The 24,673-nt window shown below is 44.1% G+C and overlaps 1 protein-coding gene across 1 annotated transcript in view; it reads left to right on the top strand.

The window, feature by feature from the left end:
• CNTNAP5 (contactin associated protein like 5) overlaps window positions 1-24,673 on the top strand; it is a 408,220-nt gene that overhangs the window by 204,555 nt on the left and 178,992 nt on the right. Inside the window, exons 7-10 of the mRNA XM_029910538.1 lie at window positions 4,166-4,309; window positions 15,000-15,264; window positions 17,812-17,961; window positions 21,637-21,808. Of these exons, the coding sequence (XP_029766398.1) occupies window positions 4,166-4,309; window positions 15,000-15,264; window positions 17,812-17,961; window positions 21,637-21,808 (731 nt within the window). The remainder of the gene's footprint in view (window positions 1-4,165; window positions 4,310-14,999; window positions 15,265-17,811; window positions 17,962-21,636; window positions 21,809-24,673) is intronic.

The following is a 24,673-nucleotide window of genomic DNA, read 5'->3' as shown; positions in this document are numbered from 1 at the left end:
GAGTCCCGTGGCACCTTAAAGACTAACAGATTTATTTGGGCATAAGCTTTTGTGGGTAAAAAACCTCCCTTCTTTAGATGCATGGAGTGAAAGTTACAGTTGCAGGCATTATATACTGACACATGAAGAGAAGGGAGTTACCTCACAAGTGGAGAACCAGTGTTGACAGGGCCAATTCAATCAGGGTGGATGTAGTCCACTCCCAATACTAGATGAGGAGGTGTCAATTCCAGGAGAGGCAAAGCTGCTTTTGTAATGAGCCAGCCACTCCCAGTCCGGATTCAAGCCCAAATTAATGGTCTTAAATTTGCAAATAAATTTTAGTTCTGCTGTTTCTCTTTGAAGTCTCTTTCTGAAGTTTTTTTGTTCAAGAATAGTTACTTTTAAATCTGTAACTTTCACTCCATGCATCTGAAGAAGTGAGGTGCTATTGGTGTGCAGACACAGACATATAAACACTTGTGGCTGCAGGAGCCTTATCTACGCTATAATATTTCCAATGCTGCTGGCACTGGTAGTAGCAGTGGGAATTTCATTGAAAATGGGTCAGCACAGAGTAGACAAAGCCTTAAGGGGTGTCCGACTTAAAAATTAGCCACAAGGCTTTGAAAATTAGCCAGAGGTTTGGGTTGGGATTTTCCTAAGAGCCGAGTGGAGTTACGTGTCCAAGGATTTGGGGGCACCTTATTCTCCTAGGCTCCTTTGAAAATGTCAGACGAAGACCATATCTATACTACGTGTGCTAGAGATGCACAGCAGCAGCGCTGTAGCTAGGCTGCTGTAGTGCCATAGTGTAGATCAGGGGTGGGCAAACTACAGCCCATGAGCCACATCCGGCCCTCAGCTCCCGCCGGGGAGTGGAGTCAGGGTTTGCCCTGCTCCACACAGCTCCCAGGAAGCAGCCAGCATGACCCACTTCCGGCTCGAACCCCCTCTGGCTCCTACGTAGTATGCGGAGGCCTGGCCAGGCAGCTCTGCGCGCTGCCCCATCTGCCAGCACAGCTCCCGCAGCTCCCATTGGCTGCGGTTCCCAGCCAATGGGAGCTGCAGGGGTGGCGCCTGCGGATGGGGCAGCGCGCAGAGCCGCCTGGCTGCGCCTCGGAGCCAGAGGGGGAACATGCTTCCGGGAGCTGCTTGCGGCAAGCGCCGCCCAGAGCCTACATCCCTGTGCCCCCCGAGACCCAATCCCCTGCCACCGCCCTGATCTCCCTCCCGCCTTCCGAACCCCTTGATCCCAGCCCAGAGCCCCCTCTTGTATCCCAAGCCCGCATCCCCAGCCCCGCCCCAACAGCCTGCCCCATCCCTGATCCCCCTCCCGTCCTCCAAACCCATTGGTCCCAGCCCAGAGCATTCTCCTGCACCCCAAGCCCCTCATCCCTGGCCCCACACCAGAGCCTGCGTCCCCAGCTGGAGCCCTCACATCCCGCCCCCATACTCCAACTGCCTGCCCCAGGCCTGATCCCCCTTCCAATCCCCTCCATCCCAGTCCGGAGCCCACTCCTGCATCCCAAACTCTTCATCCCCAGCCCCACCCTAGAGCCCTCTCCCCCCCGTACCTGAACCTAGACCCCCTCCCACATCCATAATTCCTCATTTCTGGCCCCACCCCAGAGTCCACACCCCCAGCCGGAGCCCTCACCCCCTCCTGCCCCTCTACCCCCAATTTCGTGAGCATTCATGGCCTGCCATACAATTTACATACCCTGATGTGTCCCTCAGGCCAAAAAGTTTGACCACCCCAGCATAGATGCTAACTACAGCATCAGTGTAGTTAATTCACCTCCCTGAGTGGAGGTAGGTAGGTCAACAGAAAAATTCTCCCATCGACTAGCCGGGTCTGCACCAGTGGTTAGATCGGTTTAGCTATGATGCTGAGTGCTGTAGATACGTCAACCTAACCTGTAAGTATAGACCAGGCCTTAAAACATTCCACCCTTCATTCAAGTCTGTGTATCCACCATTAGCAGATGATAGATCCCCGCTAACATGTAAATTACATGTATTGCTCCATTGAGAGCAGCTTCTCCTTTCAAACCTAGTCCTAGCTCACACTTAAAAGTTAGGTCAACACAGCTATGGCAGTCAATCTACATCCCTGTGCACCGGAGCTATGCCCACCTAACACCTCCCCTCCCCACCCCCGGTGTAGATGCAGCTAGGTCGACAGAACAGTGCTTCCGTCAACCTAGCTCCCATCACGTGGTGAAGTGATGTTCTCCAGTGATGAAAAACCCATTCCAAAGTCTGTGTCTGCGCTAAAGTGCCGTACCTGTGTTGCTAAGTCCCCTGTAACAGGGTCTGCTGCCGGCTGCGCAGCTGGAGAAGATGCAAGGCCGGGCCTGCCTTCTGTGTCTTCTCCTCAAGAGAAAACAAAACATTCCGCCAGGCCTTCTAGCCCAGCCCCCACTCCCTTCCTCAGAGACCACTGCAGGAGACCCTCTCTCCCGGCAGCTTCGCTCTGTACCGTCCCTTCCTAGGTCTGCCCTCACTGAAACTCCCTCTGACCCTTTATAGCCCAGGAGCAGCCCTGTCCCCTTCATTGGCTCAACTAGGAGCACCTGCTTGAGCACAGGGGAGCTGGACCGACTTTAAGCACAGGAACGACCCACCCTGTCACATCCCTGTCGTATAGATATAGCCTTAGATAAGTTATAAATCAATCCATGGATTTTGGTAACCGCTCCTAGGTACTTAGGCACTTCAGAGCTCTCGGTCTGAGTCTTCTGCCATATGTAACCCTCAGCAACCTAATGCTAATACTCCTGTGCTCTGATAATTATCTCCTCTATTCAGGTATCTCTAAAGCAACATACTGGGGTATTTTATCTAAGAGAGCTTTTTCTTTTTTTGTTTTGTTTTAATGTATAATCTGCAACGCTTTACAATTTAAATAGGCTGCTCAGGCCAAGTGCAGTCTCAAGCAAAGCTGAAAGTCAACGTGGCAACCTAGAGCGAAAATAGTAAAAACAACGAGTTTATTGTAACAGACTGGGTGGTATTGGTGTGCCACTGCCCTCTACTGGATGGAATCAGAACTACTCAATTATATCATGTAGTCTGTATAGCTAAGGTGAAATGGGGAATCTCCTTTAGCTGATGTGGTAGGGCCTGTGCTTTTTTTGGAGCAGAAGGATCTGAGTTCTATCCCTGCTGCTGTTGTGAAGTTCCAAGTTCCCCTGGCAAGCAGCATAGTGATAACAGTGAAGTCACAGGTGGCCACGGATTGGATACAGTGTTATCAAAATTACGCTTATGAAGAGGCCCCTTGGTGTTGCCTGACAACAGTGGGTGTTCTATGACTGCCTTCCATTGTCAGTGTAAAGGCCTTTTTCAGCTTAGCCACTCATCAGCAGGTAACATCAGAAACATCTTGATGTTATTTACTATATCAAATGATTGGAACTGGATACTGTATACCCCATAGTGCTGGCAGTTCAGTGTCCTCCTCTGTATTCTGAAATGGTTTAGTCACCAATTGTGCAGATTGTTAATTGAAATCATCTGGTATCTCTACTTTAATATGAAAGGAATGTGATTTAACATTGGATCATTTTCTCCCAGAAGAGCTGTCCTTGCACTCCATGCAGTGTAGAATGCTGGTGTGTCTGGGCCTTTCATAGGGGAATGTTTCTTGCAACCTCACCAGGGGTCAAACACAAGCAGTCCCTTAATGAACAGAGCTTCACAACATCCCTCTAAAGTATTATTGTCTATGTTCAACAGAGAGGAGAGTTGCTCTAAATCACAGTGCCTGAACCTGCCACCCACTAGCCATTACTTATTGCTTGCATTTGCTATCGCCATCGGTTGTCAAGAGGATTATTAGCAGTCTCAACTGAAATCAAAGTCCTACTCTGCTAGGGGCTGTATATGCACATAGTGAGAGGGTTTAGAGTCTAAGTATACGGCAGACAAAGGATGGGAGTGGAAACAGAGAGGTGAAGTGACTTGCCCAAGGTCAAATCGTAGGTCAGTGTCAGATCCAAGAAGAGAACTCAGGGCTCCTTAGTCCCACTTCCATACCCTAACCACTGAACCATGCTCTAGCCTTACTTTGCCTGATCTTGTGTGTGTAACTTTAGCTCCTCTCTCCATACATTCCACTCATTCCTTCCCCCTACATTTTGGAGTTGCAACTGAGTGTTGTCTTTGTTCTTTCCCAAAGCTCAGTTTCGGGGGGATCCCAGTCCCAGGAAAGCCAGGAACCTTTCTGAAGAAAAATTTCCTTGGATGCATCGAGAACCTTTATTACAATGGAGTCAATATAATTGACCTGGCAAAAAGGCGTAAACCTCAGATCTACACTGTGGTGAGAATCAGATATGTCTGTTTTTCTTCTTTGATTCATCACTTCCTTCCAATCCCAGCTACTGACAAGTGCTGTCCCTCCTGCCAAATGATTGCAGCTTAGATTAGACCCTTATGTGTATAGTTAGTTAAAAGGTTATTCGCCTAGGCAGCTGCAACATCAAGAGAGCTGTTCAAAGGTACATGCATAAATTAGCTGGTTTTACTCCTTTCCAGCTACATTTGAGTCTGGGGAAGCTGAGTTGGAGGACAGTTTTTACTCCTTCTCCTAGTGAATTAAATTTGGATCGAAGTCCCTGGGTCTCTCAAAAGATTCTCTCAGGCCATCTAAAGTAATAAAAGCAATATAGTCAGATTCTGATTCTCTTACCGACTCTGAATAAAACCTTATTCCCTGAGTGGTCTCGCTGCTATTCATTGTGAGAAGCTATCAAAATCTGGCCCATAGCTTGGGTTTGCCTTGCTTGAGGTGGGGGGGGGGGGGGGAGGAGAATTGCCACACTTATTTTCAAATATGTTTCAATTCTTCACTCGTACCCCCCCCTCCATATATCGGAAATGTTGAGTTTTGGAAAGTGTTCACAAACTCTGTAGCCGGGGCAATAAGGAAAAGAGACTGGCGGAAATGTTATCAAAATGTTTTTCTGGGTTTTTTTTGTTTGTTTTTATCTTGAAAGTCACAATTTCACTGAAATTTCAAAATGTGAAACATTTCAACTAGCTCTGTTTATCTTATCCAAAAGAGTAAGGAACAGTAAAAGAAATAAACATATTAGAAACATTGGACCTGTTGTAGGAAGTGTCTCATGAATTTACATGTTCCAGGAACAGAGGGACCTTTTAACTTCATAAGGAAAGAGAACAGTACACTCTACTTTCGTGTTCAGGGTTTAAAAAAAAAACCACCATTGTGATTGTTTTTATCTCCGGAGTGATTTACTTATGCTGCATGTCTTTGGAATGTTGGACAATAGTATTTCCTTGGAGAACTTACCGCATACATTTGTAAAAATAGGGCCAAACACTGAGGCAAAATATTGACTTTGAAATGAACTTGTGAGTGATTCAGCCCTAAGTATCAAAAGACACACATTAGTATGTTTTATCCAGGCATTAAATATGGGTTTTTTGGTCACAATGTGGGTCTTTTTTGGAGTCTTTGAGCTGGGAAGAATGACGACACTTCAACTCCAAAAGCACAGACCTCTTCGTGAAAAAGTAAAATCCTGCTTGATCAGAGGAATGGCCCCCAAAATGTCTACACCTAGTGCAAAGGACAGAAAATGCAGACTGGCAATATAGACCCTCTATTTAGACAGTACGCTTGGATGGTGCATTTTATTATCATTTCACTTGTCCTTTTCTGCAACTCATTTGTAGTCACTGGACTTGCAATAAATGTCCTTCGGGAAAGGCCTTGAGACAATGAGGCAATATGTCTCTTCTGAACTGGAATTTGCCTTTAGATTTCCCTGTTCAACCTGTAACCATTCTGCTTGGTCATCCCATGCAATGTTAGTGACTATCTGCCTTCTCTCCGGGGAGCTTTTTCTTTCCATTCTGGTAGATTTTCCTCTTCAGTCCTTGACCTTGATGACCGTCATATAGAGTCCCCGCATTCCCTCTCTTAACTGTTCAGTGGTTTGGGTTGGAAAATATTGTCAAACTTCCATAACCATCAGTACCACCACCACCACTTTGGGATGAAATCTCATGTTCACCAAGTGTCCCTGGGTGGCTTTTACAAACACTTAAAATAAATCACCCAGTCTCTTAGGGCTTGTCTTCACTACCCACCTGGATCGGCGGGTAGAAATCGATCTCCCGGGGATCGAATTATCGCGTCTCGTCGGGACACGACAATCGATCCCCGAATCGGCGCGTGTACTCCACCAGCCCAGGTAGGAGTAAGCGCCGTCCACGGAGGAGCCGCGGCGGTCGATTTGCCGCCGTCCTCACAGCGGGGTAAGTCGAATCGGATATGTCGAATTCAGCGACGCTATTCCCGTAGCTGAATTTGCATATCTTAAATCGATCTTCCCCCCTCCCCCAGTATAGACCTAGCTTCAGAGAGCCTAATTGTAGCTGCTGGGGCAGATTGTATGCACTGCCCGACTCCTTTTATGTTGCCCAGGCAGTGGAAAGGGAGTAGAGACTGGCCAGCTTTGGGGAGTCCACAGCTGGTGTAAAGCTAGCTCCTATGCAAGCCTCCCATCAGTTCTTGACCCACTTGGTGGAGAGGGGCTATGGACAGAGCATGATGATAAGAACATAAGAACGGCCATACTGGGCCAGAGCAAAGGTCCATCTAGCCCAGGATCCTGTCTTCCGACAGTGGCCAACGCCAGGTGCCCCAGAGGGAATGAACAGAACAGGGAATCATCAATTGAGCCATCCCCTGTTGCCCATTCCCAGCTTCTGGCAAGCAGAGGCTAGGGACACCATCCCTGCTCATCCTGGCTAATCGCCATTGATGGACCTGTCCTCCATGAATTTACATAGTTCTTTTTTTAACCCAGTTATAATCTTGGCCTTCACAACATCCTCTGGCAAAGAGTTCCACAGATTGATGCACTCTGGCACTCCCCAGCTCGTGGATGGTCACTAAGGCAACATATCTAGCTAGTACAGATTAGAAAGCCGATAGTGGGTCAGGAAGCTGTAACCAGCCCTCATCTCTGCTGCATCCATCAGAAGTTGGACACAACAGAGCCTCTGGCCTCCTCGTTCTACCCCATATCTGCCTAGTCTTAGGGCTGGTCCACACTAACCCCCCAGTTCGAACTAAGATACGCAACTTCAGCTACGTGAATAACGTAGCTGAAGTCGAAGTACCTTAGTTCGAACTACAAAGTACTTACCGCGGGTCCACATGCGGCAGGCAGGCTCCCCCGTCGACTCCGCGTACTCCTCTCGCAGAGCAGGAGTACCGGCGTCGACGGCTAGCACTTCCGGGATCGATTTATCGCGTCTAGACAAGACGCGATAAATCGATCCCAGAAGATCGATTGCTTACCGCCGAACCCGGAGGTAAGTATAGACGTACCCTTAGGCTTTTGGCCTACAATTTAGCCTTTAGTGAGATCTCCCAGACTTTCAGACCTGTGTGAAAGAGACCTTGAGTAGAACATGGCAGGGAAGTAGATTGGGAGTAGGAAAGAAGAAAAGACAGTTCTTGAGTTTCTTGACACTGTGCTATTGTTCCTGTTCACTTAAAATAGGGAATGTTCCCCTCCCCATTCCCCAGGTTCATAAATTTATTGATGTATTTTTTAAGTAGCAGAGAAAACCCCCAGGCTCTTTGCGATCTGAGAGGAAAGTGTCAGGCTTTTCCGTTTCCTATTGTAAACAGGTGTAGTCAGCACTCGTGTGCTTGAAATTCCATGTCAGCTTGCCATGCTGAATCTGGGAATGTCAATTCAGCATAGTGAGGGATGTGGTGACACACAAATGCATCACTGTGCTCCCGGGGGAAATAACCAATTGCCAGCATCAACGAGTGAGGAGAAATGCCTAGTGACAGGAGAATGTAAACTAATAATTCATTCCTTTCCAAACATGCTATTCTGTTAAGTTGATTTGAGGCACTATCATCTTGAGAAGAATCTGCTTGACTATACTCATGTGTCCTTCTGCCTAAGCACTATGATAAGTGTTCATTATTACGTCTCAAAATCAGGCCAGTCATTTCTAAAGATCCCAAGTAGCGCTTACAGGTCAGAGAGTTGGAAAACAAAACATTTTTGTTACTTGTACACTGAGGAAAAATGTGTTGGAGCCACTGAGAGAAAACAGACGTGGATCACCACAATGCTTTCCCAGCTCCCAATTTTCCAGAGTGCACCATAACTTCTGCAGAGACGGGTGGGACTATAGGGGGGAAATGCTGAAATTGCATCCTGGCCTACCACAAGACCCCCAGTGATGGATAGTTAGGCCGAGTCCAGTTCACTTTGGTTTTCCACTAGAATTTTCTTCTCTTCATCACCTTTGCCTCCTTTTTCACAGCCCCTTCAAGCAGAATGTGAGCTAAATAATGTCTGAATCAAACTCTGAATCTCACAGCATTCGAGCAGGTTCAGAATGAGGCTAATTTAGTCCCTTACAGCTGTAGTTCCTAGACTGTGGATTGCGACTCTGAAACAATCTTCCTGTTTCCAACTGTCTTACACTTTAATGTCTCAGTAGCTCTTTATAAGTGCTGGGAGCATGGCCTTTGGTTAGCTAGCAGATGGGGTAGAGATCCTCAGGGCACCCCAGGACTGTGATTCAACTTGTTGCCACCTTCCTCCAGTGTGAGGGAGTCTTGTGTGCCCAGCTGGGTGTGAGCTCCCTATCAAAAGCAGCAAGTCAGCCAATCAAGCACTCTCTGGGCTGTACCGGCCCTGCTGGTTGACAATAGATGCACCCAGTCGCTGATTCCCTTCAAAGTGTCCCCCTGTGGTATCTGGCCCCGATCACTGAAATCCCAGTTCCTCCATTCCCCAAGGATCAGAGATCCCCAGCTTACCAGTTTCACCTTAGAGCACTGCTCCTGTATCACACACACAACTTGAATCCGATTATAGTAAAGCAAAAGGAAATTTATTTTAAAAAAGAGCAGAGATTCAAATAGAAACCAGTGTGTGTGATGGAAACAGATGGTTACATTAACAACAAAATCATAACATGCAAACTAGGGCTTACGCTTATTAATAGTCACCTTTCCTAGCGAATAAAGTAGATTGTCACTCCCAAGTCCAGTCTTTTGCAGTATTTGCTGGCCCCAGGGAGCCAGAACCTGGTCTGTCATAAAACATCCTTACACATCAAGATACCTCTTCAGTGAATGGATGTAGAGTGTCTTTCTCCACCCTGTGCTATACTGAATCTTTTTTGGGGGGGTGGAGGGGTGTCTTTATTCACAGATATATCATATCTGTGATGATATATCACAGATATATTATTACTGTCATATCATTCCTTTTCCATTCCAAGTGGTTTCAATATTTATAGTTTACCTTTGATGGTTTTCCATTGACTTGTCAAGATTGTTGCAATGATGGACAATAGCACAAGGCATTACATAATTAGCCAGGTGGAGGGGGTCACAACAGTGAGACACACAATTTCCTGGTGACTCAATTTCATTCCAAGAATGTATAGTTATGTTATTCCTTAAACATTACAATATACACATCTCACAATGATTAAGAGTAGCAATAAGTTACAAGCTTTCAGTAGAGATGACACCTGCTGCCCTTTATGGCTAGATACCATGAAATTATTAGTTATTACCATGATATTCAAGCAGTTAAGGATGTCAAAGCAACCCCCCATTCTGATTAAATGACCCTGTGTTTTAAAGTCTCCTCCAAATTATGCGTGATCAGTAATCTACATAGTACCCTATATATATACATAGTGTAGGAAGGAGGGTTGAATTTACTCAACCAGGGTTAGGAGCTGGAATCTGAGCTATTCATTCCCATGGTTTAAGCTGGGGTAGGCAACCCGCGAGATGATTTTCAGTGGCACTCACACTGCCCGGGTCCTGGCCACTGGTCCGGGTGGGCTCTGCATTTTAATTTAATTTTAAATGAAGCTTCTTAAACATTTTAAAAACCTTATTTACTTTACATACAACAATAGTTTAGTTATATATTATAGACTTCTAGAAAGAGACTTTCTAAAAGCATTAAAATGTATGATGGACATGCGAAACCTTAAATTAGAGTGAATAAATGAAGACTCGGCACACCATTTCTGAAAGGTTGCCGACCCCTGGTTTAAGCCATTAGTCAGTCCCCTTTGGCCATATCATATTGTGACTCACAGAGTTTAAAGGGGAAAACAAATTCAATGAAGAAACTAATAAAAAAAGTTGATCAGAATTGCTTTGCAGGCACTTTTCTATTTTAAAGTGGATATTGCTGAGTATTAATAATAAAAAAAAAATCTCCTTGCTATTATGTTTTGTTCCAGAGAATAAAATCTAATAAACCACAGACAAGTTTACCCTGGATTGGCATAAAGCACAAGCCAGGGTTGTGATAATTCGCAAATTTCAGCTAACTCATCCGTTATGTTCACTCCTCAGTAAGGTGAATTGAAAGACTGGCTTTAGCCTTGCTCTCCCTCGTCAAAGGAAGGAGACTATTGAGTGATCTATAGATTTGTTTAATTTTTTTTTCTTGCTGTGCCTCCCTCCCTTGCTTGGGGTCCATCCCCAGAAGGAATGATTTATAATTTTTCAAATTAGCTGTATAGCTGCTCCTGTCATTTGCAGCCGAGTCTCAGCTACGGCCGCATATTATGGAGCGATAATGTTCAGTTATTGCAAGTGCAAAGGCTGTAAAATCTTTTGTTACAATGTTGGCCTGTGACCTAAAAGCTCAGGAGGCTGAGATAAAGAAAACTCAGAGCTGTTTAGCCAAGCATATAATCCCCCGGAGTCCCACAGGGAAAATACTTTAGTCTATTGAATGCTTTATTTTGGTTAAATGATACTTTTCCTTGTAGGGACCCAATCTCTAAATAAATAAATAAAGCCAGCATGACCCTCCTCTACTCTGTTATTAATACACATGAGGCCATCTCTTATGCTTGGGTAATCTCAGCTCTGTCCACTTACCAGCCATCTGACCTCTCCCTGTAACTCTCCCTAGATAAAACATATCTCTGCTTTATTGGATACTATCCCCAAAGTGGCTAATGAACAGAATAAAGATCCCCTGTTCCTTCAGGGGAAGTGAGAGCTCAGAAATATTCTTTGCTCTCCCTATTCACGCTATGGACTTGGTCTGCATCTCTTTGGTAGGCTAAACATAGAGGATTCTTGTTCAGGCGACTGTTCTGATGTATCAGCATCGGTTCATCTGGCCATCTGCCTCATCCTACTGCTACTGTAGCAGTTTCCCCTGTTTCTTCAAAAACAGCTAGGACTAGGTAAAGGCTAAAAAAAAATGCTGAATGGTTCATTCATGTCTATTCTTCTAGGGTTTGATTCAAAGCCCTGAGAAGTCATTGGAAAGAGGCCAGTTGACTTTGGATTAGGGTCATGGCCTTCAGAATCATCTGGTCCTCTGTGTGGTATCACATTTGTATCCCAATCAACTATATGGCAACAGTATCCTCAAGTTGGGTCTCTTAGAAAAATATTTCATCTCTTCCTTGAACACTAAAGTGCTGTTTTCTGCTATGATTTCAACTGTTCAATCAACATCTTTCCCAAATTAGGACTCACTCACCCCGCTATGTCTCTCCTGCCAATATAGAGAGTGATAGAACATTGCTGTAAGAGGTGAGGGTCAGAACAACATGCCTAGGAAATATTTAAACATCTCCATTTTATTCTGTAGATTTAGAGAGTTCCACTTGTAATAGCAGTAAGAGCCCTTTTGAATAGATTTCATTACTTATTAAAGGCACAGTTAATCAGTTTGGAGACATCGGATTCAATGGAATTCTCAAATGCCTGATGGTCGTTAGCTGGCGTTTCTAGCAGCCGTACATAACGGATCCCCCTTCTCTCTCTAGAGACTAGACTCTTCTTATCCTATTTCCCTGCCAATGAACATTTACTTTTCAGTTAAACTGGGTTAATTTGTAAAATCAACTGTTTGCTGAAAGTCTTGTATGCACTCGAGAGGTTCCAAAACTGCCGCCAACTGGGTCTGATGAAATGTAGGTTTATAGGGAATTGTTTACTTTTGACTAGACCCAGTGGAATAACTTTTGTGGATAATATTAATTGCAAATTTAACCCCTTTTATTTTGCAAAGCTTTCCAACTTCAGTTGATGAAGTATTCCACATAGTATAATTCACATAGTATTCTTTGCAGCTAGCTGTAGGCAGGTCCTTTTAACATTTGAATCTGGTCAGCTGTATGACATTAAGGAGGCTTGGTGTAGATTAGTATGTGGATGGGAGACCAATCAAAACCAATCGGTACTGGTAATTCAGTAAGTAACTGAATTTCATCTGGGTAAATACTGAACTCTTACCTTAGCATGCTGCTAAGAGGTGGTGTGCTGACTTTCAGATGAGACAGAAAAGTGTGCTTGAAGCACATAAGATCCCACGATATATTTTTCACAAACGGGGACATTTACTCCAATATCCTGACCAAATTCGAACTCAGATAAATTACATTCTGCGTACTTAAAATCCTGTATATAAATTCAATCAGATGACGTATACTTCACTTTCTAAATCTACCAGGGCAGATCTATTAGTGGAGGTAACTACATTGACATTCATGGAGCTGCGCTGGCTTATACCAAAAGTTAATTTGGCCCATTCTGAAATTTTGCTGTGCACTGTGAAACACTTGGTTTATTCTGGGTGCATTTCAGCCAGTTAGTAACGGCTGCAAAGAATTTGGAGACAAAACCGTATCTAAACTCTAGCTTCATTTAGCCATGTTGTGCCATGTAAAGATTAACACCCTGCTTGCTGCTCATGAAGCAAATAGCTCACTTCTTCTAATGAGAGATGGGGGTGAAGACTCCGAAAAAATATGAATGGCGATGAACATTCTCTCTGAACTCAAGCCTATGTATCTTTTTAGTGGTCCATGAAAGTTTGACTAATTTTTTTGTAGAATTAGTTGAAATATTTTCAATGTAAAAATTTCAATGACAATTTTTTCTGCATTTTTAATTTTGACTATAAAAATATGAAAATGTTGAGCTAATTTTCAGTTTTTCTTGGCCTTAGTCCAATCAGCGTTACCGATTTTGTTCATGTAATTTTCATGTGTTTTTGTGCCTTACGGTTTTGGCTGAGGCCAGAAGTGGAAATACCCCAAGAAAAGTAGTCCTTCTGGTATCTCCTACTTAGATGAAACCAAGATATACTAGAAACTTTTAAAAGGTTATGGGAAAATTTCCATCCCAGCTCCCAGGTGATTGAGACTTAGATAAGTTTGGATATTTTTCGGATAAGAACACCTAAATCTTTATTCTGACAGGACATACCCTCTGTTTTCTTTTCCCATTGCTTGTTTTAGTACAAACTGTTCATCACCTAGAAAAAAATAATCCATCAAGAGTTTATTTCATCCAGTAAGATATTAATTATCTTTCTGGCACTTTATTAATTTCCAGTGTAAAATAAAGACTAGAAAGGGTCTTGAAAATGATAGGGTATAGTTCTATTACCTGTCTTGTCATTTCAAGAAGGGATTTCCCCAAGCCCCATACAAGTTCCTACACATCAGTCATGTATTGTTCATTATAATTATCCTGTTAGAATGAGATATCAGCTCTGAGAGGCTGTACCGTGGAGAAAGCATTTCACTTGAATGGGTTTATCAGATTTCAGTCCATATTTTACAAAGCTTCTTGGTTCCACGCAAGCTGGTTGCAGCAATTTTCTAGATTTGAAGAAATGTGATTCTGTAAATATGTTTTGGCCTCATTAATTGTTAAGTTTTTGTTATCTGACTCGAATGGCCTGGCTAGATAAACAGCATGGAATATGGCTGAAAAAACCCAATAGGGTATCTTCTCCTACTGGCTGCAATAAGATCTGAGATAATGTCCAAAATGGAACTACTCCAGTAGGTCAGTACCTAACTTCTCAAGTAGTCTCCCTGATTTCAGTGAGAGTGCTGGCAGGGTAAGGTACTAAACAACCTAAGTATACCATTGAAAATGTGTTTGATTTTTAACTTGGCAATTTTAACAACAATTTTGTTGTGCATGCAGCATTGTAATAACTTCCCAGAAATTGTTTCTGTATAGGCAACAATGGGAAGGATGTGGGTAAGAGTGCCCTGTGCCATCCTTCATAACCATTATTAATCAGAATGGGATCATCCAAGGATTCATTTCTACATTGCTTTGTGGAGTAATGAGACTATGTCCTAGAGACTGGTCTAAGAACACTGGCCACGTTCCACTTTGGGTGCTTACATTCTGCCTACATACATGTTTCCTGTAATTTTAATGTAATAAATTAGTCATCCTAACAAACTAGTTTGTAACTTTACTAGTTCATAAAGGCTAATACCTTTCAGCCCCGAGGTGGCTGCATTTTAGTGGTGGGAAAAACTTGCAATTACAATGACATTTAGGGTAGTGCTCTTCATCCACGGTGATCACAAAGCACATTAGAGGAACAATTTCGCCCACTACTGCTGAAGTGCAGGTGCTCTGGGGTGAGACATGATGGCTGTTTAACAGTACACAACAAAATGACACAGCAGTTTTCTGTCCCCTTTGAAGTCTTTCATATTGGGAGGTGCTAAATAAATCCAAGGGATCATTATTTTGTATGGCGTGGTAGATATACATGTAAAATAAGAAAAAAATACATGGTGAGGTTTCCCACCCACTGCCCCAACACAAATTCTACTATCTAAATGTACAGAAACCACCATATGTATAATCTCTAGAACAACTGATCTGGTAGACAAAAGAGTTTGATCCTATTCCCATTTTGGTCAATGGCAAAACATCCATTCTTGAGCTAAGCTGAAACAGGATCAGGTCCGTAATTGTGTCTCAGCAAGAAACTTGCTGGCGTCAACCTATGCAGATGACCTAAATGTACAATGTTTAGAACTCCTGTGGGAGAGCAAAATAATCCCCAAATCAAGGCCGGCTTTCAGGGTATGTGTTTAAAGCAGCTGGCAGGTCTCCAAATGAAAAAAACAAACAAACAAAAAACAGCCTGACATGTTTGCTTCTTATTTTTTTTTAGGGCAACGTGACTTTTTCCTGCTCAGAACCACCAATTGTTCCCATCACCTTTGTCAGCTCCAGCAGCAGCTATTTGCTTTTACCTGGCACCCCCCAGATTGATGGGCTGTCAGTCAGCTTCCAGTTTCGAACGTGGAACAAAGACGGGCTGCTTCTGTCCACGGAGCTGTCTGAAGATTCCGGAGTTCTCCTGCTTTACCTTCACGCTGGCAGGTTGACACTTGTCATACAGAAAGTGGCAGAAAACTCCATGGAGATCATCGCAGGTACTTTCATTGGCTCCTCTCTCCTGTGCCTGTTTCTAATCTCTGGGGCCAGCCATATTGAAAGGGAGAACAACCACCTGATGGTCTGATCTTGTTTTTTTTGTTATCAAACCGAACCTTATATTGGAGCAATAATAGCAGGACTGTCTACGTTAATGCTGGGCCTGAACCAAGGAACCTTGGATCTGGGTAGCTCTGGCCTAAATCTGCTGAACAACAATTTTCTTTACAGTCAGCCTAAATTTTCTGTAGAAAACCAGATTGACTAACTTCCATTCCTCCATAGAGGAGTAGTGAAAATCCCATCCTTCGAGCTATTAAAAATGACGGGCTAGATCCTTGAGTTTGATTGAACTCCATTTCCCAAAGGACCCGAGAGGACTGGGTAAAACTGGCTCTAATCCACCTCTATCCCTCCCCCCGGGACCCCAACAATACTGGAGCCAGTTGGGGTCAGTTCGACCCCTGCCACAATTTAGGAAAACCCTATGGTTCCTCTCAGTTTGTGCCTGATTGCAATGACTCCCAGAGCCATGCCCCTTTCCCTGGGCCATACCCCAATACACCCCCTCATTGGGAGCTGCCAGGCGGGGGTGGTGCAGGGGTTGCAGTGCTTGATCACCGCATGGGATTCCTTAGTGCCAGGGGAACCTAGTTGGCCACTTAAGCCAGCTCTGAGGCTACTTTACACAGCTGTAATGGCACAAAGCAGACTTTAGTAGGGCCCAAAATGGAAAAAAATAGTCTTAAAATAGAATGTATGGAAAAGCTCTGTAATGACTCCTATGGCTAACTAATAGGCCTGTTCTCTCTCTGTGGTAGATCCAAGCACAGTCTGGGCAGGTTTCATACAGGCTTCCCATTATAGCACTGTTGATGCCTCCCAGGCATGACCTAGAGCGTTCCCGTCATTAGAATTGTGAAGAAACTGGGACTTGTAGGAGATGTGGCAAATTCATTTTCACTTGGGATCTGAACTCAGACTTCCCAAGGCAAATGAAGAGTGCGCTGGTAGATTAAAAACAAACAAACAACAAATCCATTAGCCAAAAAATAGTAGTATATAAAATGATCAGCAACATTAAAATACGCCGGATAGAAACTGGACCTGGACAAATCCCTGGCTCTTAAAGGGAGCAAAAATCTTCGTTTGATAACCTTTAACAGGGAAGAGTTGGTCAGACAGAACCCTGGTGTTCAAGATGTACAGCTCTGCACAGACACTCTTCAAGAAGCTGGCTAAAGTCCCAGGTTGCCCCCAAGTAAAGGTTGAACACAGAGATTTCATCCTTGCAATGAAGTTGTTTGTGAAGGTGGGAGAAAGTCAAATTATTTTGCTTGTTTATGTGGTTGTGAAATCATTAATCTGAGATAGCGCAAAATATTGGTGACCTGGCTACATTCACATGAAAAGCATGGGAAAACTGCAAATGTCCACATCTCCCTGCAAAGGCATTTTTGTTCACAAATAGGTCAAATTGGGGGTGGAAATGGGTCTATCTTCTCTTGAACAATTTTCAGACCTTAACAACGTTTTTCACTTAAAAATAGTCCTATTCTTGATTGAAAATTGGTCCATTTTCCCTGGAAAATTAGCCTGTTTTTCCTTGGAAAATGTGCATGTTGTAGCAAAAGCTTTTATGGAAATAGTCTCATTTCCTGGCTCCTAATTAAGTGATTTCCCCCACACAGGTTTTGCATTTAGTTTTCAATTGTTAATATGCCTCTACTTATCACTAAAATCCTTTTCACTGCCTCCAAAAAGCAATGTTAATGTGAGAATCCCATTAGCAAGAGTAAATATCAGAAGTCCAATTCTGATCTTGCTTGCACCAGTTTTACGCTGGCACGCCTCCATTGATTGCAGTTAAGTTCTGATTTACACTGGTGTAAGTGCAGTCAGAATCCTGTCCCGTGACCTGTAAGACTGTCAGGATAGATGACCTGGGATTCTTACATGTTACAACATTTGAAGGGTCATAATTCTGACATGGATTCACAGAGTAAAGAAGCAAAGGGTCAGCTTGTCCCCAGCCTTGCACAGGTGTGCAAATGAGAGAAGACACACTTAGCAATATCCCCCAGGAATGTTCCCTATAGAAGTGGCTGTGCAGAGTGGTACTCTTGGCTTCCAAGGAGCACTGTCATCAAACACAATGCACATTGGCCTCCATATAGCCAGATGATATTTTAACTTTATTAAATCTTATTGGGGGGGATTTTCCAAAGTGCCAAAGGGGTTTAGGAACACAAGTCCCTTTGAAAGCCAGTGAGTCTTGTTCTCCTAAATCCCTTTAAGAAGGTCTTGAAAATCTCTCCACTTTTTGTTCTATTCCAAAGCACTTCCAGAGGTAATGGACTGAGCAGAGAAGCATCAAATCATCAGCTCAGCTGGTTACTTCCTGCTGCCTGCTCTTTGCATTCCCAGCCAGGCTGTTTCATTATTCCCCATGCAGTAGGAGACTGAACATGAAGGAGGCTTGTGAACACCACCTCCTCCTCCTCCTCCTCCCCTCTTCTCCTTTACCCTCCGCATTTGTCTTCCAGGCAGCAATCTCCATGACGGGCTCTGGCATTCAGTTAACATAAACGCCAGAAGGCATCGCATCACCCTGACTCTGGATAACGACGTCGCCGCAGCTGCTCACGCAACCACCCTCTCGCAGATCTATTCTGGGAACAGCTACTATTTCGGAGGTAGGTTGTTTCAAATGGATTTCACCGTCCAGGGACTGAGCTTTGAAAGGCCATTTCTCCTCTGCGTTGTGTGGCAGGGAGTTAGGAGCTGGAATCGCAGGCTCTTGTCCCGGCGATGAGGGGCAACACGTGCTGTGTTGGTGTGCAGTCTGTCGTGCGAGAGGACTGCTGTGGGGCACAAGGGAACATGAGAGAGAAGAAAACAGTAAACAAACCAATATGGATGAAAGAGATTGACTCCCATCAGCCAACGGGGTATACAACCAATACCTCTTCCGCTGCTACATAGGTAGGCTGCCTACTCTCACCATCACAGCTTTGTAGGCCAAATCCATCTTTGCTCCTTAAATAACTACAACCCTGCTTAACTTGGGAGCCCAATATAGGTCTCACTGAGGAACCCTTCCAGTGAGCTCCTGTATTTACGAGCAGCCCCGTTGAACTTAGTGGGCTGTTTGCATTAGTAAGGCTTCCATCGTTTGCATCCATTGCATTAGTAAGGGTTCCATCATTTGGCCCACCTTTGAATTGACCGGCCTCCCCATTGAATGTAGAGGTTACGGTGCCATTATGTTTTAACAGAGAGAGAAGAAAAAAACGGTGTTGAAAGAGATGTGACCAAGCTGGGACAGAATACGAAACTTTCTGTCCTGTCTGCCCTCTTTTGAATTAAAAAGGAATAAAAGTGAATAAACAAACAAGGCCGTTATCTGGAGATCTTCAGGATAGGTCATCCTTAACACAGCTATATTCCAGAAAGATGCAGAGTATTTAAAAAAAAAAAAAGTTTGGATCAAGGGATATAGTTTTATGCAGTGGTTTTAGGCAGGGGACAAAGAGGCAGGACTCCTGGGTTCTGGTTTTTTGGCTCTACTACTTTGAGTTTGGGTGAGGCACTTATCCTCTCTGTCTCTCTCTCAACCCGTCTCTAAAGTGAGTATAAAGATGCGGGGGTGTTATGAAGTTAATCCTTATTAAGGACTTTGACATGACAGACATCACATATGCTTAAATCAGAAAAATCTGCCTTTTTTAGCTAATGTAAAGATTTCTATATTTTACAGAAAGTGCCTCTTATGGTATGTCAATCATAAGTGATACAAGGTGAGTGAGGCAATATCTTTTATTGGACCAGCTTCTCTTGGTGAGAGAGACTTTGAGCTTAGAGTTCTGTGTCAGCTCAAAAGCTTGTCTCTCTCACCAACAGAAGTTGGTCCAATAAAAAATATTCCCTCACCTGTCTTGTCTCTTTAATATCCTGGGACCAACATGGCTACAACAACACTGCATAATCATAAGTGATGTTCAGAAAGGCCGTGTACTTTAAAGAAAGAGTTCAGTTTCATATATAGGGTGAAATTCTGATATTTGGGTCTGTGTTTGGCCCATCTCCCAAATAAGTATGTGTCTACATGACAAAGACCCGTGCTAATGTGCTTATTCTGACTAGATGCAGTCCCCATGAAGAGCCCTTCTACGCCTAAGATTAGTCTGTTTAGGAGCATGGGTCATCATCAGGGAGGTGACTGTGTTAGGAGCCACAGTAGGTTGAGTGGATGAAAAGACAGTCCTGAGCCACAGAATTCCATCTTCCTGAGAGAAGAGAATCGGTTTCTTATAGGAATTCAGGTCTAGATTCACGAAGGTATTTAGCTGCCTAAACCATAGATGCCTAATTCTAGGGTTTAGGCATCTGAGTCCCAGTTTTGGCTCCACTGCGATCCACAAAACTCCCGCCAAACCCTGTGGGTCACTAAGCTTACTGAGTGCCTATGTTGTCAGGGCAAATGTTCCCTCCATACCTCTGTTTCTGCTTCTACACTGCTGCCTCACTCTATGCATCCGGATGCCTATCTCCCACTTAAGCCCCAGAGCGATTCACAAACTGAATGAGAGAGTGATTGGAGCAGAGGGCCTGAGGCTGAACCCTGGGTCTCCCACCTCCCAGGTGTGTCCTTTAACTACTGGACTACAGAGTCATTCTCTCTCTTGCTGGCCCAGTGACTGTTCCACTGTGGATGATACATACTTAGTGAGCTAGAGAGAGTGAATGTGAAAAGGACTCTCTAGTCTGGTGGCTGGATACCCACCTGAGGTGGGAGACCCCAGTCTCAGTCCCCTTGCTCCAATCACTCTTGATCCACAGTGGTACAGACTGACGGAGCACCATATCAGAATATCCCAAAGATTAGTGATGAGAGCACTCTCTTGAGAGATAGGAGACTCCTGTTCAGATCCGTGCTCCCGACCTGGCAGAGGGGGACGGGTCGGGGCTTGGGGTCTGGGTTTCCCACATCCTAGGTGAGTGCTCTAACCACTGCGCTAAGCATAATAAGGTGGGTGGCGGCACCACCTCTCTCTCCTGCTGTTTTCTGGGCAGCAATGCAGCTACCTAACTCATTCCTGCAAAAAAAAAAAAAAAAAAAAAAAAAAAAAACCCTCAGGTGCCTAAGCTGCCTGACCCCAGGAGAGGGGTTGCCAGGCATCTGGTTTTCAATAGGCATTAGGCCTAAACCCTAGGCATCTAGGGTTTAGGCAGCTAAATACCTTTGTGAATTTAGATCTGAATCCCTGTAAGAAACAGATTCTCTTCTCGCAGGAAGATGGAATTCTGTTGCTTCACAACTGCCCTTTCATCCACGCAACCTACTGTCGCTCCGAACACAGTCACCTCTGTGGTGATGACCCATGCTCCTAAACAGACTAATCTTAAGCGTAGAAGGGCTTTTCCTGGGGACTGTATTTAGTCAGAATAACCACGTTAGCAATGGTCTTTATCATATAGACACATGCTTATTTGGGAGACGGGCCAAACCCAGACCCATCAAATATCAGAATTTCACCCTATATATGAAACTGAAATCTGTCTTTAAAGCACACGGCCTTTCTGAATACCTAAATACCTAAGTCACTTTTGAAAATGACACTTAGGCCCCTAAGTCATTCAGGCACTTTTGAAAATGTTACCCCTTGTCTTTTTGATTGTAAAGTCTTTGGGACTGGGACTGTCACCTACTAGATCTCTGTTGCATCTAACACAGTGGGATCTTGGCCTGCTTGAAGCCTCTGAGAACTACTGTAAGACTGATATACACTATTGATCTGCTGTAGGAGCTGTCCAAACATAGAGGCAGATGCGCTGGTCTCTGCTCTCTTTTCCTTCCTAGCTGGCCATCGGATTTCATCCACGTTCCTTGCCCTGACAGAATGTGGGGTGACCAGATGTCCTGATTTTATAGGGACAGTCCCGATTTTGGGGGCTTTTTCTTATATAGGCACCTATTACCCCATCCCCCACCTCACCCCCGTCCCGATTTTTTACACTTGCTACCTGGTCACCCTAACAGAGTCTGACCCATAATAATTTTTAAATGTTGCATGGTGTTTGCTCTGGGAGGAGTTAACTATTGACTGTAGCGTTTAAAGAAGACAAAAGAGCATTTCACTGTGCTCAGCACGTCGGAAGCCCTTGCACCTGGTTTCCTTGGCTGGCTGCTCTCTTTCTGTATTACCGTTGGATTTATAACACACAAGCTTGTTCGGGGCAAGGAAAGAAAACAATAGGAATAATTAGATCTCAAGGTCTTCCATCAGGAAATCCCAGCAGAAATAAACGCTCATTTTAACACGCTTCTTCATTCTTTTTCTTTCCCTTCCTTCCCTTTTGTCCCACAGGGTGCCCTGACAATTTCACCGATTCCCAATGTTTAAATCCCATTACTGCTTTTCAAGGCTGCATGAGGCTCATCTTTATTGATAACCAGCCCAAGGACCTCATTTTAGTTCAGCAAGGTTCCCTGGGGAATTTTAGTGATTTACACATTGATCTGTGTGACATCAAAGACAGGTAATTATTGTCTCTTTTCTCCTTGTATTTTTTTTTCTTTTTTTTTTTCCATCCTAGTAGTTTATAAGTGCAGGTTGCTTTAAGTGACAGTTCTAATCAACATTACAGATATTAGGCATAATAGAGTTGCTAATAGAAGATATCACTGCAAAAATAGAGGGAGTGCAGGGGAAATAGATTAAATTATAGGAAGTTCTCTTAACATTGGCTCACAGGAAATAGAGTGTGCAAATTCAATCAAGCGACAGATTTGTGAAGGGATTAAATGTTATGCATAAACAACATTTGATTGCTTTGAAGTTTAAAAGGAATGGGAGAGAGAAGGAGAAATTTATTTGATTCATCAAAACATGTCATCTCCTTAATGTACTCACTGTTTTGTTTAAATAGATCATTTATAATTTTCTTGTTAGACTGTACGACATACCGCATTTATAATAGAGGTCTGGCACATCGCACTGGCATATTACAAAGTCAATAGGACTAAAAAATGATCAAGTGTCTGTATCTACCAAGGACAGACCTGAGCCAAAATCCTGCTCTGAATCCTGCTCAACTCGGGATCTGTATCCAGGGCTGATGGGGGCGGGGAGCAGGACTGCTTTAGCATAAGGAAAAATACAATGCAGTAGTTTTTCATGGGTTTTACCATTTTTCTCTTCCGCGCAAATGTTTTGAATGTGTGTACTCTGAAGTAATTATATGAACATAGTATATATTAGTTATTCATACTATAGGCTCTAATTTTATTTTGTGAACCTGAACCTTCTTCTGGAAACTTAAATTGGAAGAGATTAGAATATCAAGGTTCTTGTTATGTCCTTCAGGAACTGTAGGAAACAGTAAGAAAGCTTTAGAACTATCTTGAAGCCTAGAGGTGAAAGAGGATTTATGGTGTCATCGATCGTTTGAGGTGGGGCTAGTGGGTGGAAACAACTGTCATTGAATATTGAAGAGATTGGACTGAGTGGAGTGGTCAAGAGATGTGGGGATTGGTTTTCTGGAATCTAGAAACTTCTGGAAGGTGGGCAGTTCATCTAATAATCTGGTTCCTTATAAAACTGACTAGGCCCTCTGTCTCCAATTCCCTACGTAAGTAGTTTCTTATTCGAAATGTCGTAAATATTAAAACTGCTGATCAAAACTGCTACCATGTTGCTCTTGTTTATGGATTACCTAATGTCAATGTATGAATTTAACAGACTCAATATACCGGATAAGATTGACTGGATTGGGAAGAAATAAGTAGTTGAAATGAAATGAAATAATAAAAAGAGATAATGCTGTGTTGAGGGTTGTTAAATAGCAAGATAGAAATGATTTGTGGCCTTGTTAGAAAATCAGAATCATCGGATTCAAGACCACATGTGCCATTTAATACTTTTGTCTATTAAAGTGGAAGAGGAGAACACTGATGTATTTGATGGGCCTATTGTGTGGCTGTTCCAATGCCATTGTTGTCACATTGTTACACAATCACAACAATAAGCCTGTTCCAATCCTTCCAGCAGTTTCTGTTCATCTTCAGTGGACAAAAGAGGCCAAAGATCAATCTGTGATCACGCCAGAGTAACAACGGAAAGGCAAAACCATGAACTTGACAAGAAAGTTTTCAACCTTATTGGATGCTAACAGTCATGTGGACAAGGGGGATCCAGTGAGCATAGTGTACTTAGATTTCCAGAAAGCCTTTGACAAGGTCCCTCACCAAACTGATTTTGTCCGACGGTGTTGGCAAGAAGTGCGCCTCTGAGATGACTATCTTGTCAAGGTCAAAACTCCCTTCTAAGGGGAACTGTAATTTGGGATCATCTCTGGTATACCAATTCCATCTTTTCAAAAACTTGCAAGTGAGAGGACCATAATTCGAGTACATGTAAGCTGCAGGTGTGCCTTTTGACGGGACGGTGATTCCTTTTGACTCACTGGCCCCCATGTTTCCCAACAGCTGGCGAAGCGGGAATCACCTTGGAATCCTCGCCCCCCAGTACCTATCCGGGTTTCCTGGCGAAGAGGAGACCACTTGCCTCCTCCGACCCCCAGGACCCGGCCACTCACTCTAGGGTCTTTCACGCAGGGAAGGTTTGTTTAGGATGTCCACAACTTTCCTACAGACCCCTTTAGCAAAGAGCGTCGCTAGTCTCAGAGAGAATGGCGCTGCATACTCTGTTGCATCAGGTGAAGTGATTGGACCAGTGAGTGGCTCATAAACTGCCTTCAAACTACTCTGGTGGGACTCGAACCCACAGGCGGGGAAGGAGAATTAGGGGAAAGAGGTTGAAGAAATCAGGCCGTCCGAGGACGGGGAGGATAGGGACACACAAACCTAGACCCAGGCAGTCCCCTCGCCGGTCAAGCCAGCAGAGCGATGCTACTTCGGTCAGGGCCCTTTTGTTTCGGCCCTACTAGCTGGAGTCACAGGGCTTGCTTTAGAGGCATCTCTGGTCACGAGCCAACTGGCTTTGCAGAGATCTCTGGGCATCTTCCTGTGACCCTTTCAACAGATCACTCTCACACAGGCATTCACACTGGCACACAAATCAATACAGAGGCCTATGTAGCCACACTAAGTGGCTCTGCATGAGGAGGTTGTTTAGGCTAGGACTATAACAGGGTTTAAAAGAGAACTAGATAAATTCATGGAGGTTAAGTCCATTAATGGCTATTAGCCAGGATGGGTAAAGAATGGTGTCCCTAGCCTCTATTTGTCAGAGGGTGGAGGTGGATGGCAGGAGAGAGATCACTTGATCATTACCTGTTATGTTCACCCCTCTGGGGCACCTGGCATTGGCCACTGTCGGTAGACAGGATACTGGACTGGATGGACCTTTGGTCTGACCCAATATGGCCGTTCTTATGTTCTTA

This window comes from Terrapene carolina, unplaced genomic scaffold (assembly GCF_002925995.2).
Source record: "Terrapene carolina triunguis isolate 2854851 unplaced genomic scaffold, T_m_triunguis-2.0 Scaffold62, whole genome shotgun sequence".
Lineage (NCBI taxonomy): Eukaryota > Metazoa > Chordata > Testudines > Emydidae > Terrapene > Terrapene triunguis.
This window is presented reverse-complemented; position numbering and strand designations above follow the sequence as displayed.